Raw genomic sequence first — 18697 nt, 5'->3', positions numbered from 1 at the left:
GATATTGTGGCCAGGATGTTGACTGAAGTGGGTCATAGTCTTGTCCCATCTACCCTGGTTCCCAATTTGACACAAGATGTGAAACTGCCTTAAACAACCAGACCATTGGTCTCTCAAGGTCCCTATTATCTACTTAGATCAGCAGCATCTCTCCAGGCACTCAAGTAGATGTCTTTCATATCACATACCTACTCCTTTTAATTGAAGATCCTGGGGACTGAAGATGTGACTTAATGCATATCAAGCAGATGTTCTGGCAAGCGCATGCTCCCTGATTCAAAGTTACGGCATTGATATTTAAAGCCCTGTATGGCTTGAGGTCAACATACCTGAAGGATCCCTGACTCCCATAGGAGCTTATGCCACCACTCCAGTTGTTTTTCAGGTGCCCCTGACATCTGAGGTGGTGGCAAACCAAGAAAGGGCTTTCTCTTTTACGGCACCAAAACTTGGAAACTTCTTTCCCAGGGAAATTTGTCTGTCTCCCTCTATTGTTGCCTTCTATCAGCAGGTGAAGACTTTTTTTTGGTTTGGTTTGATATCAGTTACTAACTCCTACTATCCCACTCTATGTTTTAATGTATGTATATGGTTTATTTAATTGGTTTTAAATAATGTATGTATGTATATTTGTGCTTTAAATGGCTTTAAACGCTTGGGATGTTCTAACGTTTGTCACTTGAGGGACCCTGAATTGTGTGAAAAGGCTGTATAGGAATGATAAATAAATAAATATCAATATTGATCCAATGACTGGCAGCGGGGTCTTCAGTATCTCACATAAAAGATGTCTCACCCGTTATCTGCATGTTTCCCCCTGAGAGCACTACATTCTGTGTAATCCCCTTCGCTGCTATGCTGTGGCCTTAGTCCAGATTTGGGAAAGAGGCTGTCATATTTTTTTAAAAAATAATCTTTTAGTTGAAAGCTGGCTGTTCAATCACAGATCTCCTGTTATTGTGTCTAGTGTAGGACTGCCTAGCTTCACTCATAACCAGGGCTTTTTTTGGAGTAGAAACGCACAGGAACACAGTTCTAGCTGGCTTGTTGTCAGGGGATGTGGCCCAGGGCTTTTTTTGAACAGGAACACAGTTCCGGCTGGCTTGGTATCAGGGGGTGTGGCTTAATATGCAAATGACTCCATGCTGGGTTTTTCTACAAAAATACCCTGCACGAATCAATGGCGATGTCAGGGCATGTGGCCTAATATGCAAATGAGTTCCCGGTGGGCTTTTTCTACCAAAAATTCTCATTCTCTGCTCATAATCCTCATTCTCACCATCATTCCAAGCAGCATACGGACACTGCTTCTGCTCCTGACAGCATAGCTCTGTTGTAATCTGCCCTGAGTCTTGCTGGGCAGGGGGAAGGTGAACTAGGAATCTCAATAGATACATAAATGGAGATCTAGTTATGCTGCCAATCTTATGGCCTCCCAGTGGAGTACTGAGTCAAGTCCAAGGTTTTGGTGCTGACCTTCAAAGCCTTAAGAGATCAGGGGTCAATGTATCTCCTCCTGTATGTCCCCAGAAGAGAATTGCACTCTCTGGATAACAATCTGCCGGTGGTACCTGGCCCCAAAGATTTCCAGCTGCCCTTGGCCAGGGCTTTTTCTGGCCTTTGCCCAAATCTGGTGAAACTCCCTGTCAGACACCATCAGGGTCCTGCAAAATGTTATGCAATTCTGCAGGGCCTGTAAGGCCAAGATGTTCCAGCAGACTTTTGGATAAGAACAGTGACAGTTTCCATCCTGACTGGCAGCCTCACTTGCTGTCTAGATTTGCTCTGGCCCCTTCCCCCCCGCACCTGTGAAGTTGCTGGCTATCCAGAATTTGGAAGTGCTTTATGAAATCCGCCATCTGATTCTTTTAGATTTATTGCATTGTTTTAATATTATTTAGATATTTTTATTTTATGATCTTAATGTTTTTAGGGTTTGTAGAATCTTTCGGGCTCAAGTGCCGTGTTCTACTGGAGAAAGTTTTCCTTCCAGACGTTTCGTTCTCAGCTGCGGAGAACATCCTCAGTGGCGTTGCGATGTTCTCCGCAGCTGAGAACGAAACGTCTGGAAGGAAAACTTTCTCCAGTAGAACATGGCACTTGATCCCAAAAGATTCTACAAACCCTAATGATGTTACCAGCCATGAAAACCTGAAATCCTTAATGTTTTTATCACATGTTTTACATTACCCAGAGCCCTGCAGTAGCATGGATTGGGTGATTCATACATTTAAACAACAACAATAAATGTCTCCACCCCCAACCCTTTTGCCAGCTGTCAGGCTCAGCTAGTCAACCCAAGTGTGACCCCATAATCCAGAATTTTTGAGAATGTGACAGATTATGGTCTCATGAAATTTGATGCTTATCCATGGAGAGTAGTGGGAACATTCTAGATGCACCTTCCATTCCCAATCTGGTTGTTGCCTTACGTGAATAGAAGATACGATATAATCTAGCAATGCATGAAAGTTCTGGCTGATGTTCCACAGCAGTTCAGCCAATGTGAATATTGTTTTTTTAATTGTTTTAAAATTATTTATATGAGAGTGACTGTGGTTAATAGAGTTATACTGTTGTCATGTCACCTACTGTTGTCATGTCACCGCACAGATCACATTGCGGTTTTATATTAAATCAGCTAATTGTTAAAATCCTTCACTGCCTAATCAGTTGCATGCTGGTGGAGATGGAGTGTGGACCAGAGAAAGCATTGTTTTAAAATTGTGTATTGTCAATTAAGTCTAGCCTTATTTTTTATGTGTGCATCTCATGCTATACAGACAGACGGTACCTTTATTGGCATAGTAAAAAAAAACAAAACACCCCTCGGAATAACATTTAAGACCTTTATATAAGATTAAGATCATATACAAAAATTAAATACATGATTAAAATAACATCAGTTTTATAAGAGCATAATTGGATTTAATTTTCAGATTATCTTCTAAAAAATTTGCAACTTTTCTAGTGATTTCCACTACTGAATCATTCAAAAGGAACTGACAATTAATTACCTAGAGCAGTTACATGGGATAGATTTTCTAACAAATTTCTACGTAGGCTTTCAAAAACCTGACAATCAAAAATTATATGCTGGATTGATTCAGGAATGTTCCCTCCACAGGGACAAAGTCTCCCATGAAAAGGAATGTGTTGATCATGAAGAGGTGTCAAGAGCCTTGCCATGATATATTGCTTTGAGATATGCCATAACTGAGTATTTTGAACATGATGTGAAACAAGGTGCTGTTCCTGTTGCTTGCTTTCCCCACACTTTGCTTGCAGTTATCTCTGTAACATATTATAGAAGACATTCTGCTGGCTTGAGGCACCACCTCAAGGTCATTGCTAAAGCAAGCTTGAAACCACCTGCATTCTCAGGGCACTGGGGGCAGGGGCCAAAGATGCCCACCAAGCTTTCCCGCTTTTATATTGAATATGTAACTGTTCTGAGGTACCTATATATTAGAGCCATATTGCCTAGAGTTTCAGTCTTAGCAAAACCCTGGTTTGCCTTCAGGTTTGTCAGTAATAAACTTAACCATTTCATGTGATTGGTGTGAGTTACTGAACTTCCTGGGTCTTGACATATTGCTAAGACTTCCTATCCTTAGTGGACTACCCACCTCTGAAGCCATGACAGAGGAAGAGAAAGTCAAATATAAGGACATCCAGACAGATCCTATCGAACAGGAGGCCCCAAAACCGGAGGGGCCTCCACTCGTGCCTCCATGTGACAATCAGGAGGAGGGAGAGAGGTTCTGGGAGCTTGCCCAGGCTGGACTTGATTGAAACAAGGGAAGCTCTGAACCCCACTAGATCCTCAGCATTGCATGGAGCATTCTGAACCTGGGAGTCGGGCAAGAAAGCGGAAGACACGGCCCACTCTGCACAGCAGCAGAGATCAGACCAAACCCCCAAATGGATCCAAGAGGCGATGCTTTTGCAGAGCCAACAGATTCGGGAGGAGATGCTCAACATGCACGACTTCTTTATGCAGGAGGTACGGGGCCTCACCTGTCAGCTACAGGACTTTGCTGGGGCACCCCCTGCACTACCCCCTCCTGTAGTTCCCCCCTCCACTGGCTGGCAGCCCTGGAGGGGGGGACCCGAGAGTTCTCGCAGGAGGAGAAGCACCCCCACCAGGTCCAGTGTGGCCGGAGAAATCCCCATAACAACCGTTTGTCTCGGGGAAACTCAAGGTGAGAGAAGCCCGCTTCAATGGGGACCTGGCCAAGTTGGGCTACTTCATGGCGCTGGTACGTAGCCACCTCAGAGTCTGGGCAAATAACTTCCCCACCAAAGAATCCAGAGTGATCTACATTGGAGGGTGCCTAGAGGGAGCCATGGCTGATTGGTTCTTCACCTTGTACAAGGCTTGGTCCCCAGTCCTAGACTCCTTGCAGATCCTGAGGGCATTAAGGGTGCAATTCGAGGACCTGCTATAAGAGACCAACACGATCTTGGCTCTACAAGACCTCTGCCAAGGGGCCAAATTAGTACACGACTACACAGCAGAGTTCCGCCTACTGAACTCCAAAGTCCACCAGTGGGACAACGGGGCCAGGATCAAGCAGTTCGAGCTGGGGCTCAACTCATCTATTTTCTCAGAAGCCATCAAATTGGGGAACCCCCAAACCGTCATGGAATGGATACAGTTGACCTGTGAGATGGACGACTGCCAGAAAGTCATAGCCCTCCACTGTAAGCAGCAATCCAGCCACAGGGGGAAAGAGACTGAGGATCATGGAGAAAGGAGAGGAACCCCTAAGTAGGGTTTGGGGATGCCCTTGACCCCGGCTGCGAAGGAGAGGAGATCCAAGAATTGACTGTGCTTCAAATGTAGGGGGGGTGAATCACCTGGCCAGCGAGTGCCCCAGTAAGCCGAAAGAGCTGACCACCACTGCCATGGTAAAGGGAGATGGGAAGAAGACGCCAACTGGAAGGATCAGCAAACTGACCCAAGGGGGTGCGATGGCTCTCTGGCAGATAACCCAGACCCCTGAGACTTCAGGTGAGGAGAGCAATAAAGGAGAACCATCGGGAAATGACAACGACCTGCTGTGAGGAGCGTGCAGCAGAAGGTCACGTTAATAGCCACACCACTCAGGGTGAGAGTTTCTGGAACTTTGTACCCATTACCCTGGTGAGCCCAGTCACCAAGACGTTCTCTTGTGTGTGGGTGCTCTTGGATTTGGGGTGCTCAAAAGACTTAATATTTCCCAGCCTGGTAGAGACGCTAGGTCTTGGACAGGAACTCATGAACACCCCTTTGCTGTTTAAGCAAATGGATGGGGAGCCAATGAAGGGGGAACCTTGCACCCACAAAACCCAGTGGTGTGCCTTAGGGGTAGGGAACCCCGAACATTTGTCATAGCACCAACCACAAAGTTTCAGGTGCTGTTGGGCCTAGAGCGATTAGCAGACCATGACACTTTTGTCAAGTGGAGCGGGTGGGTGATATATTTCCAAGATAAGGAATGTGATAACCATAGATAGAACCTTGAATGGGGACACCAACCTCCCCCCCAGATGGAGAGACTGTGTCTAACCATCCAAGAGGTCTCCTTCATTCTCCCAGAATACCATGACTTGAGGGGAGTGTTTGAGCATGCTGAAGCATATGAGCTCCCCCCCTCCCCAACCCACGGACTGTGCTATTGAATTGGTGGAGGGCGAGCCCCTCGCAAAAGCCAAACTATACTCAATGAGTCAAGCAGAGGAGGAACTTAAAAAATTTATAAAGACAAATTTACACAGGGGTTTCATCTGCCCTGTCCAGTCTCCCCATGCTGCCCCCGTGCTTTTTAGAAAGAAAAAAGATGGGAGCCTTTGTTTATGCATGGATTATCAAGGGTTGAATGCAATATCAATGAACAATGCTTATCCCATCCCGTTAATCAGAGGCCTATTGAGTGAAGTCTCCCAAGGGAAATTTTTTACCAAGCTGGATTTACAAGACGTGTACTTCTGGGTGCGCATCCAGGAGGGGGACAAGTGGAAAACAGTGTTCAATACACCATTGGGTAAATTTGGGTACTTAGTAATGCCGTTTGGCTTAAAGGGTGCTCCAGGGGTTTTCATGAACTTAATAAATGAGACCCTGCAAAAGCTCTTGTACAAAGGGGTGATATGTTATTTGAATGATGTTTTAATTTATTCAGAAGACCTCCCCTCTCATGTGAAATTTGTCTGCGAAGTCCTCCAGACCCTCTATGACAATAAGTTGTTTGCCAAGTTGTCTAAATGTGAGTTTCACAAGACGGAACTGGATTTTTTGGGCTATTGAGTGTCAGCCGGGGGATTGGAGGGCTGCTGAAAAAATTCAAGCAGTAGTAGATTGGAGCATCCCCCAAACTCGCAAACTATTACAAAGTTTTCTTGGTTTTGTGATCTTTTATAGAGGATTTATAAACGATTTCGCAGCAGTGGCCCTCCCCCTCACAGAACTGTTAAAAACCAAGGGGAAAGGGCCCCAAGCGTGCAAACCCAGTGCCTGGCTTGATTAGTCCCCTGAATATCAGGCGGCTTTCGAGAGACTGAGGCAGCTATTCACATCAGAACCAATACTTGTACACGCCAATGGAAACAACGATTAGTGGTGCAATGTGACGCCAGCGATGTGGCTAAAGCAGCCGTTCTCCTCCAGGAGGGGGAGGATGGAAAACTTCACCTGTGTGCATATCTGTTTCAAAAATTCTCCCCCTCCGAACATAATTGGTCACTATGGGACAAAGAGGCATCCACCATAAAACTGGCACTAGAAAGTGGCGGCACTATTTGGAGGAAGCTCGCGAGCCCTTTGAGATATGGACAGACCACAAAAACCTAGCTACCAGGAAGTTAACAAACAAGCAAGTATGCTGGGTAGGGCTTTTCCACAAATTCAAATTCCGGCTAAGACATATTCCAGGGAAGTAAAATTTCTTAGTGGATGCAATGTCCCGCCTCCCACAACACGAAAGCAAGAGGGAGATGATCATTGACTCACTATTTTCCCCCTCCCACTTCAGCACCTTCATCGCTACACGGCGCCAAGCACAGCAACAGAGGGAGGAGGGACCAGATTCTTCATTCCTGACATCACTCTGGGACGCGGTGCTCAAACAACCCCCTGACACTGCAATGGGGTTAACCCTTCTGGAGGATGGACTGTGGTACAAAGGCAGGAAACTATGTCCCAGAACCGCTTAGGGGAACTGTACTCCAACGATCGCACAATTCCAAGTTGGGGAGGCAATTTGGATTTGTAAAGACCCTGCATTTAGTCCAACGGCAATTTTGGTGGCCAGGACTATGTCAGGACGTGTTACAATACACATCAACTTGCCCTACATGTTTAATGGCAAAGAAGAGGGGGGGCAAAACACCCGGGGAGCTACAGCCACTGGCTACAGCTGCATGCCCCTGGGAGTGTATTTCAGTGGATTTTATTATGGACCTCCCTCCCTCCCACAGGGGAAGTCTGTGATCTGGGTGGTTGTGGACACTTTCTCTAAACAGGCTCATTTTATCACATGTAAGCAAATGCCCACGACGGAAAAACTAGCCCAACTGTTTATCCAACATATATTCCAGCTACACGGTTTTCCAAATAAGGTCATATCCGACCATGGGGGGCAATTTGTTGCCAAATTCTGGACACAATTATGTCAACTAGCCAGTATTGAGCAGGGATTGAGCTCTGCCTATCAACCACAGACAGACTTTCAAACGGAATGAACTAATTCCACATTAGAACAGTTCCTGAGATGCTTTATATCTTTCCAACAAGATAATTTGGTGTCCCTGTTACCCTCTGTGGAGTATGCTTACAACAATAGTGTTCACAGTGCTCCCAACTCTTCCCCTTTTCTCATTGCGAATGAGTTTGAAGGGAAACCCTTCCCAGAACTTTCACTGCCTCAATCTTCCTCCCCCCCGATTTCACTCAGTGGTGGCAAAGCATGACTGCAGCTTGGTCCAACATAAAAACAGAGCTGGAGAAAGCCAAACAGACTTATAACACTCAATTTGATAAAAAGCATTCTAAACATTGGGATTTACAAGTGGGAGATATCATATATATTTCTACAAAGCATTTGCCAAACACACAGAAATCTAAGAAGTTAGGACTAAAATATTTGAATCAGTTTCCGGTGAAGCAGGTGATTAACAATGTGACTGTTGAACTTGAACTGCCCAAATCCTTACGGAATGTTTAACCTTGTTTTCATGCTAGCCTTCTGAAACGCGACCCTGAACCATCATGATGGCACCCACAGATGCAGCCTCCGCCTCTGATGTTAGTACAGGGTCAGATACATCATGAGGTCGACGCCATCCTCGACTCCAAGTGGAAACAAGGGGAACTTTACTATTTGATTAATTTTCCTATCAGCCAAGGAGACTGGGTCTCGTCTAAAAACAACAATGTTCCCGCCTCATCAAAGACTTCCACAAATGCTACCCGAATAAATCTGAGGGGAGGGCACCTTAAGGGGGACACGATGTCAAGAGCCTTGCCATGAGATATTGCTTTGAAATATAACTGAGTATTCTGAACATGATGTGAAACCTGGTGCTGTTCCTGCTGCTTGCTTCCCCCACGCTTTGCTTGCTGTTATCTCTGTAACATATTATAGAAGACACTCTGCCGGCTTGAGGCACCATCTTGATAACCACCTGCATTCCCAGGGCATTGGGTGAAGGGGCAATCTCCCGCCAAAGATCCCAAAAAGCTTTCCCGCTTTTTATTAAATATGTAACGGTTCTAAAGTACCTATATATTGGAGCCATATTGCCTAGAGTTTCATTCTTAGCAAAACCCTGTTTTGCCTTTATGTCTGTCAGTAATAAACTTAACCCTTTCACATGATTGGTGTGAGTTACTGAACTGCTGGGGTCTTGACAAGAGGAACATGTGGAATATGTTCGAGTCTTATGCTATATATTAAAGAGATGCATATTTTTTTCCAAAAAAAAGAAATCAGAATGTTTGTGTTTCTCTAATATTATCTCTTAGCTACTCTTCAGAGTTGTTTTTTAAAATAACTATAGTTTACCAAAATTAAGATACTGTATCAGAGGGTGAGTTCATTTTCAACAGCTGTATCTGCTATTATTTGAAAAATGCAAAGTCTAATGCCACGAAGAAAGAAACTTAAATTACTGGAACTAAAGGCATAAACAGCGAAAAGTATTGATATATTGTTGGAAGTTCTAAAGATTTTTTTGTCTGATGATCTGAAAGAGTAATCTGCTTGTTGCCTTGTATATTTTAATTCTTTGAACAGCTATTTTTAGATATGCTTATATATTTCTTCAACAACAGATGCTTTTCCTGTAGCTCTCTGGGCTACCAGTATTTCCCAGAGGATTCTCTTATTTCAGAAGTTTTTGTTTCAGCATTGTGTGTATGCGTACAAAGTGATATGTGCACACATCAATGCTCATTAAAATCCCTTTATTATGCCTATATAGAAGCAGGGCAGTTTTCTCAAAAACATATGTTCATAAGATCTAGTTACTAAATCTCAGTTGGTGTTACATTGGCCTTTTAATTTTTATTTAGAGAGAAGTATTGTTGATTGTGCCATTTGTGAACAACATTTGTGAAAATGGAGGGGGGGATTGGTAGAAATCACCAGCCACTCTTCTACAAACAGATATGCCATTCCACTAAAGGAGGTACATGGTTGAATCTTTGCAGCTATGTTTGACTGGTTTCTTTGTCTACATAACATGTTATTCTATAATAACATGCTGATACTGCAAGCATAAATATGTAGTTTTGAATGAATTGCTGGGGAAAATACACAAGATCACAGTAGAAACTGAACCATGTTTGCTCCATTTGAAATTCACTAATTCAATTAGAATTTTATTAAATAATATATGAATAATATATAATATTATGGTTCTTTACACAGATCTTGATAATGTGGAAGGTATAGCAGTAGACTGGATTGGAAATACTCTTTTTTGGACAAATGATGGCTATAGAAAAACAATCAATGTTGCCAGATTAGAGAAAGCCTCTCAAAGTCGGAAAACTCTGTTAGAAGGAGACATGTCTCACCCTCGAGGAATTGTTGTGGATCCAGTTAATGGGTATGAAACATTTATGTTATTTTAGTAAAATGTTTCTCTTTTTTGAAAGTATGCATAGATCCAAGTATTGCATCTCATTCTTGCATTCTTTGGTCACAGTCAATGCATGTTCAATTTCAAATGGTTTAAGAGAGCTTAATTCTGTGTTGAATTTTGGCCTCCGTCTGTAATCGAGGGAAGTGCAGATAGAAGTATTATGTGAGAGGTAGTTGTATGCTTTATTCCTAAACAGTTACAAAAAACTATATTCATTAACTATTCAGTACTATCGAGGGATAAACAGTGTAGTCACAATATGTGACCATGGTCTCACATAAAACCATATGCATTTCTCTTTAACAGGAATGAATGGGAGTAAACAATTCCATAATGTAATTCAGCTGTTTATCCTTTAATCCCAAATACAAGTCAAGATCGTATTCATCACAGTTGAATTCGAAAATAATCAGGCACTCTTCAACCTTTCAGCTGTCTCACTAATAAGTATTTGTCTAGCTATTTTGATATGTGTACATGTTCAAGATCCAGACTTCAGTGATATGTGGTATCTTGAATCATTGTGCTAGTTCCTCTGGGAGCTCAGAATATGAATACAAATAGTTGTTTTTATAATCTCAGATTCATTCATAAATATAATTTTTTAATCTGCTATACACATAACTTTGGTATTAGCCTTAATAAAAGGAAACTGTTGAATTTGCTATGGATTTTTGTCTTTAAAGCAAAGTGATTTTGCTGATCCTTCTCAACAGGGGTTATCACATTGCCTGAAAGCCTTTCCAAAAGACAGGTCCAATGTACACTGTGCTACTTGATCTTTATGTGTCTGGGCAAGTAAATGTTCATCACTGTGGCTTCTGTGCAGTCCCACACTGGGTCTATATGTGCAGACCAGTGGTGGAAAAGATTTCCCCCCAGACCAGTGGGGGGAAAGACTCCACAGAAAGGCTATGAATTCTTCAGTCCAGTTGGACAACACTCTTTGGGAAGTAACAGGCTTGCTCTTAGATCCTTAAGTGTTACCACTTCTTTCCCTTCTTCAAATAATGTGATGTCTCAGGGTTGTGCACACTCCCCCCCCCCCCATGCACAAGATGCCAAGTTTCCTCCTCGGCATCTACTAAAAAAGTATCTGGTAATCAGACTTGTCAAAAATCCTTTAAATTCTTTCATTGCTCTTCTATAGTGATTTACTACGCAAGAGAAAGAAAAAATATCTGGTTTGTTGCCTCATTTGCCACTCATAGGTTTCCTCCTTCACTCAGTGAGCTTGCTAATCTCCAAATGTGGTCTGTGCAGTAGTCATGAAAATGAAAACAAGGTTGCTCTTAGCTGTAACTGTTGTTCATTGAGTGGTCTTCTGTGCAGTTAGAACCCTTTGGGATTTGAAAATGGAAACTTAGAAGCAGAAAAGGAAACATTGATCTAGGCTGAATCTATTCCTATGGCTCCAAATAAGAATTCTAAGCAAATGCTGAAAAAGTGATAACAAAACCACCTGTACCAGAAGGCGTGTACCTTTGTTGTTGTTACTGCAGTTTCTTATCTTCATTTGGCTTTTAAAAAGTGACCTTTTCATTTTTGGTACCTATGGGACCAACTGAACACAAAAAACAAGTCACTGTGGGAGCAAGAGAGACTGTATCCTCGAAGCTCTACTTCGGTGAAAGGAACTGTAATTGTGTCATTTCTTCTTTATTATTCAGGAGGGTCATGTATGTTTGAGATGTGATATGGGTGCCACAGTAAACAGTTTACACATACTTAAGATTTAAAATGCTTTTGTCTGTTTAAAATTGTCATGGAGGCTTATTTGCACTCTGTCATTTCAGTGGTTCTTTATTTTGTTGCCTATTTCACACTAAAACCCTAACATTTGAAAATTCATGAACTCTATGGAACCTTAGTTTCTTGGGTTTTCTGGTAGCAGCATGGAGTGAACTAAGGGTATAACACTCATGTTATTGTTTTGGTGGGAAAATGCCAGATAGAGGAGGAGGGGTGCTCCAAGTCTATTAAAAAACTTGGGAAATATGTACTGTGGCTGGCCTGTGCACATACAATCATGATACGTGCTTGCACAGAAGATCACTCAATGAACAACATTTACAGGTAAGTGCATTTTTGGGCATTTTAGTGGCAGAGAACCCTAAAAGATATTGAAAGTAACCCATTCACAAAATCTACCCACATGTACATCTCACATTGAAATGACAGGAAAGGTCAGTGTGGAGTTAGCAAAGATTTTCTGTTCTCTGGGAGGGGGGGAATGCAGCTGAATCTGGTCCAAGTCCATATTTAGTAATCTATATTAAATTATTTCAATATGAAATTATTTATATTTCCAAAAACTATACGCCACCAACAATTAATCATGTGATCTTAATTTTTTCCACATTCTAACTTAAGCTTTCCCCATTCTAACCATTCGGATTCAGCCTGTTGTCATAGACCTTACACAGTGTGCAGCTAATCCAAATGAACTTTCTGCATACAAGGCTATCACTAATATAAAGTGACCTGCTTTCAAAATTAATTTTTGTTGTTGTTCAGTCACATGGTTGAGTCCGACTCTTTGTGACCCCATGGACCAAGTCACGCCAGGCCCTCCTATCTTCCACCATCCTCCGAAGTCTGCTCAATTTCATGTTTGTTACATTAGTAACGCTGTCCAGCCATCTCATCTTTTGCCATCCCCTTCTTCTTTTGCCTTCTGTCTTTCCCAGCATCAGGGTCTTCTCCAGGGAGTGCTCCCTTCTCATTTGTTGACCAAAGTATTTGAGCTTCAGCTTCAGCATCTGACCTTCCAGGGAACAGTCAGGGTTGATTTCTCTTAGGACTGACTGATCTGATCTTCTTGCAGTCCAAGGGACTCTCAAGATTCTTCTCCAGCATGACATCTCAAAAGCATCTATTCTTCTGTGCTCAGCCTTCCTTGTGGTCCTAAACCTTATGGTCCAAAACTCTCTAATTAGATCAGCAACTAGCTCTTTGGGCATTCCTGATCTTTGCATCCCTACCGAAATTTTTCTAGAGGGGAGTTCCACACTCATTCATTCACTCACCTGAGCAGAGAGGAGGGGAGGCCAGCAGTGCACTTGTTTGCCTACCCACCAGGCTCTCCTTCAGGAGGGTAGTATGCTGCATGGAGTTTGCTGCTGGTTGCTTCGAGGGCAGGGGGGGGGCTGCCCCTTGTGGCCAATCAGCTTCTGTGCACAGCCTTGCAATTGGGTGGCACTGGATGTGGAGCCCATTGCTAGGAGCCATGAGTCCAGGAAGCTTAGTCAAGCATCTGTCATTGGCAGGGGGCAGAGAGGGGCAGGCCACAGGAGCGATGCTCATCCTCTGCTGCACACCAGCTTGTGTTACAAGCCCTGACCACCTTTCAGTGTGGAGGGAGGCATCACCTTTCAGCCTTTCAGGCACTCCACAGTGGCGCTCTGCACACAGAACATTCATGGCTTCAAAGGGTGACACAGTCAAGAAAGTGGATGTAAGAGTGCTCCTTGTTCACATCTAGCCATTAAGGGCCTCCCCATATCAACTTGCCAAAGAGCCAGAGAGACTCTTAGAGGTCCCCCAGCAGATTCTTGATGAACCCCTATCTCTCACTGACATCCCTCACTAGGGCAAGAACAGTGGCAGGTGCTCAGCAGCCACAGTTATAGATGCTGCCAGCCCCTCCATCCAAGGCTTGCTTTAACTCATGACAACTCTCCAGCTGCTTATGCTCACTTGCTCCCAAATGAAGGAAAGGATGGGCAGGATGGGCTGTGCTGGAGGAGGACCACATGTTCAGGGACCCAGCAAGGGGCCAGAATCTCCCAGACCTCAGAGGCACCAGCAGCTGCAGTCCCTAGCCACAGGTGGTCAGGTGCAGGGCTTGGCTGGGACTAGGGTGGTGTCCCTACAGCCTATCTGCTGCAGACTTTGAAGACTCTGGTCTCTGATGTGAGTGTTGTTGGTGCTGGAAGAGGTCCATGTGGCACTGTGTCCTTCAGTTCTCCAAGACTCTGGCCATGAGTCTCCCTATGTCACCCATTCTGTTTTTCATAATGATTTAGTACCCTGGAAAGGGAAGGGGGCATCAGTGTCTGCAGAGCTAGGCATTTCCACCATTTGAGATAATTCAGGCTTGTGTTGGTCACACAAGTGGCCAGTTGGCCAACCTGCAATTTCTACAAACATGATGGACGTGGAATGAAATGCATATTCATGCAGATGGCCAATCCTTCCACAGTGCAGGCCCTGTGCACCTCCTAGCTCTGTAGGCACTGGGCCCTACAGATGCCTGAGGGTGGCTAATTCCTGGCTTGACACATTGAGGTGCATGTGCACTAGCTCTAAATCTGCGCCATAGGGAGCCGTCAGACAGCATTCCATGAAACATGCCCTACCTTTGAAGTGGTGGGGAGACCTCCTGAACACATTTGTAGGGTGGGCTGTGATTGTGTGTTGAGGAGGGGCAGAGCCAGTGGCGAGGGTGCTGATTGGGTGTATATTGGTCAGTATCCTGATCTGCTTGAGTTCCCATGGGCATAGCTGCAGCTGAGTGAAGAGGAGTGAATTAGGTGTTACCATGGCTGCCAGTGAGATGCACCAGCATGTTTGCTGGTGCAATTCTGTGCCTATTGGGGGGGGGGCACATTTCTGCTGACTCAGGGGTTCATGTAGTCACTTTGCCAGTGCAGCTGCACCAGTGGATGTGCACAACACAGTGCATCTGTCAGTTATTCTTTTCATTTTGCAGTAGCATACCCTTATTGTTCTTTCATAATAAATTGGGAAAGCTTCACCATGACAATTTAATTCTTTTTTTTTACTAAGTATAAATACTATGTCTGTATGATTACATTTTAACTAAGAAAGATAAATTGTGCTGGTGAGTGTAAATGTCTTTGACACTGAGGCTGTTTTGAGATGTGACAGGCGGTAACTGAAAGCAAAGAGGACTATTTTTAAGTAATGGCCTTTTAACAAGTCAAATAAATGTTTACAAGTGCTATTGATTCATTGTGCTGCTGAGAAGAGTAAAGAGCATATTGATCTGGGTATTTATTTCTGTTCTAGGCTCTTGACATAATGATTTCACTAAGGGTGCCTTTAGATGTGAAGTTGCTATATCTGAAGCCACTTTCTTTTGTTTGCAAGATGTTTAGCACCACACAATGTCCAATATGGATGGATGGATGAATAGTTTATTAAGGTCAAAGACAAACACAACAGTCAATACATTAACTGAAATGTTACCTGAAAAACCACTACTTGAATTATTTTAAAAATACATTAATATGATTTATTAAATTAATCCAGAGTTATGATAAACTGTAGCTGCCCAGAATCTGACCACATTATCTGTGATCCAAGGCTCCTGGTCCAAGAGGAAAAAGGAAATGTATGATTATTCTGATCTACCTGAGATTTTTTGCAGAATGAAATTAATTAAATCATATCTAAGATCATGATAAAAAGGGCAATGCAATAAAACATGTCCAACAGTTTCAGCTTCCCCACTTGTACAAGACATATATGTTCCTGATATGGCACACCCTAAAATATCTGTTCCAAGAGTACAAAATGTAAGGCATTAAACCAGGCCAAAGGAAAAAAAAAGGGGGAATTAGTAAATTAATCAGACGATTAGAAGGCACAACTTTCTTATTCCTGAAGAAAAGGAATTTTGTTGCAAGACTTAAATGAAGCTGTGATTCAGTATCCCAAACCCTTTGCTTAATTATGGATTTAGCTTTGGAATGTCCAAAAGCTATTAAACTTCTGAGAGAATACTCAGAAGTCAGTAATTTTTCTAAAAGGAGTATTTTTCCATTTTCATAAGGACATCCTCTAATGTTAAAGACAAAGGTCCCACAGAGGGGAGGGGGTAAGCTTTAACTAGTAACTAATCCTGTATATTCAAGGATGGTCTTAAAGATAAATTAAGCCTGGCTCAAGATACAAGGCCACATTAGGAACACAATGAGGTAATGCAAATATGGCTCTCAAAAATTTAGATTGTATGATTTGAAATCTGAAGTTGTTATAAATCCACAATTGAGAACCATGTAACAACTGAACAATAACCTTGGCTAGAAAAACATGAACCAAAGAGGGGATATATTGTCCTGCTATACCAGGCTAGGCCTCCTCCCGCTGCTGGTAAATCCCTCCCCTTGCTGGCTGCTTGGGACACCTGGCAATCTTAAGGCGAGCTGATTTCTGTCATCTAGAGATCAGTTATAATTCCAGAAAAATCTCCAGGTCCAACCTTGAGGTTGGCAACCCCATAATTAAATTAATTAAATTATAATTAATTAAATACATACACTTTGAAGTATATCCCATTGATTTGGATTGAATTTATTCTTAATAAGATAAGCCCTTGTATTAAATAAAAAGCTATATATGTATTAAATAAAGGAGTCTAAACAATTTTATTTGTTGTTTAAGTATGTGTTTAGAATCTGCATTAAAAATTATTCCATTGTTTTGTGCAGCAAACATACAGTGTTGAGTATTTGCCCAACAGGGCACTCCAAAAGAGTCTGTGATTTCCCAGGGGTGGGAGCAGCATTGAATAGATATGATTGATGAAACAGTGACTAAGATGGCTAGAGAGGCGTTAGCATCATACTCATGACAAAGTGACAAGAACATCTTATAGGCTGTTTATGAAGACCTATGAGCAATCAATGCTGCAAAGAAGGCTTACTTCACAGCCCAGACTGCATCTGCGAATTTGCTTACGTCCTCTCCTTGACGTTATTCAAACTTGCCACAGAGCAAGCCAAATGATAGGGAACTGATAGGCTGTGAGGCTTTTGCAACTTATTGCGCAGATAAGGTCTTGACACTCCGTTGCGACCTCCCCACCAATTTAAATACAGTATGTGAACTGCCAAAGGCTGAGCACATCTCACAGAGGTCTGAGAAGAGCGGAAGAGAGCAGAGCAGCTCTCATAGCTGAGACAGCTGGAGAAGTTGCTGAGAATTTGAGTTTTGAAAGACTTCATTTGAGGTTTGTGGGACTGCCTAAAATTCTGAGTTGTGATAGCTGGGGAACTGCTCTTTGTTTGGTTGAGTGGGCTAAAGGTGAAAGAGATTGAGAGTGATTGCTGCTGATTGCTTAGGAGTGCCTCTGCTCCACCCTCTTTGCATTTTAAGCTGCGCCTTGCCAAAGGCTGAGCACATCTCACAGAGGTCTGAGAGGAGCGGAACAGAGCACAGCAGCTCTCATAGCTGAGACAGCTGGAGAAGTTGCTGAGAATTTGAGTTTTGAAAGACTCAAGGTTTGTGGGTCTAATAATAATAATAATAATAATAATAATAATAATAATAAATTTTATTTATATCCCGCCCTCCCCACCTAGGCAGGCTCAGGGCGGCTAACAACATATTCAGATAAAAATTATACATTAATTTTAAAACAACATTAAAAGTTATACAATAGTGTAAGATCGGCAGTATCCTAAAAATCATTCCAATTTACATAATTTAACAGCAACAATGATGTTCCTGGCGCTATTCTGTCTATTGCATAATGGCAAGATCACTAAATAGAGTCACTTTGGTGGGTCATCAATTCGGCAATCCTTTGTCAGCAGCCTGCGAAGGCCTGCCTAAAGAGGATGGTCTTGCAGGCTCTGCGGAATTAGTTTAGACTCTGCAGAGCCCGCACCTCTTCTGGGAGCTGGTTCCACAAGCACGGAGCTGCAACGGAGAAAGCCCGTGCGCGGGTATTCTGCAATTTTGCCTCCTTTGGCCCAGGGATAGTCAGCTTGTTCTTCCCTGCTGACCTCAGTGCTCTTTGGGGCTCGTATGGGGAGAGACGGTCCCTCAGATAGGGACTGCCTAAAATTCTGAGTTGTGATAGCTGGGGAACTGCTCTTTGTTTGGTTGGGTGGGCTAAAGGTGAAAGAGATTGAGAGTGATTGCTGCTGATTGCTTAGGAGTGCCTCTGCTCCACCCTCTTTGCATTTTAAGCTGTGCCTTGCCAAAGGCTGAGCACATCTCACAGAGGTCTGAGAAAAGCGGAACAGAGCACGGCAGCTCTCATAGCTGAGACAGCTGGAGAAGTTGCTGAGAATTTGAGTTTTGCATTTTAAGCTGCACTTTGCCAAAGGCGCAAGCCTTTGGCGTGAGCCGAAGGGCGAGAGCTAAAGGGCTCTTGGCCTGTGGCTCTTCGCCTAGGGGCTCTCTAAGGACCAGGAACCCAGATCCCTGATTTCCTTGTTCTCCCAATAAGGTAAGTTGACCCTCTAGAAGGGGAGCCACTTAAACAAACAGCATTTAAAGAGGACTGTATATATATATATACACACATTATATATATTATATATATATAATGAAGATAGAATGCCAGCGGGGGGGGGTGGGGGCTTTCCAGTGTTTTTAGGCTGCTAGGTGGGAGAATTAAGGCCAGGACCTCCAAGGTAGCCTTCTCGGAAGTCCTACCTGTTCCACGTGCAGGGCAGGAAAGACAGGCACAAATCAGAAGTCTCAATGTGTGGATGAGACGATGGTGTAAGGAGGAAGGGTTTAAGTTTGTTAGGCACTGGGATGCTTTCTGGAACAAGCGGGAGCTGTACAAAAGAGACGGTCTCCA

General features: G+C 43.3%; 1 protein-coding gene across 1 annotated transcript in view; it reads left to right on the top strand.

Moving 5' to 3' along the window:
- LRP1B (LDL receptor related protein 1B) overlaps positions 1 to 18697 on the top strand; it is a 1229602-nt gene that overhangs the window by 651304 nt on the left and 559601 nt on the right. The window contains exon 12 of the mRNA XM_060257450.1: positions 9915 to 10095. Within this exon, the coding sequence (XP_060113433.1) occupies positions 9915 to 10095 (181 nt within the window). The remainder of the gene's footprint in view (positions 1 to 9914; positions 10096 to 18697) is intronic.

The sequence above is a fragment of the Heteronotia binoei genome, chromosome 16 (genome assembly GCF_032191835.1).
Source record: "Heteronotia binoei isolate CCM8104 ecotype False Entrance Well chromosome 16, APGP_CSIRO_Hbin_v1, whole genome shotgun sequence".
Classification (NCBI taxonomy): domain Eukaryota; kingdom Metazoa; phylum Chordata; class Lepidosauria; order Squamata; family Gekkonidae; genus Heteronotia; species Heteronotia binoei.
Note: the sequence above shows the minus strand (reverse complement) of the source record. Positions and strands in the feature narration are given on the sequence as shown.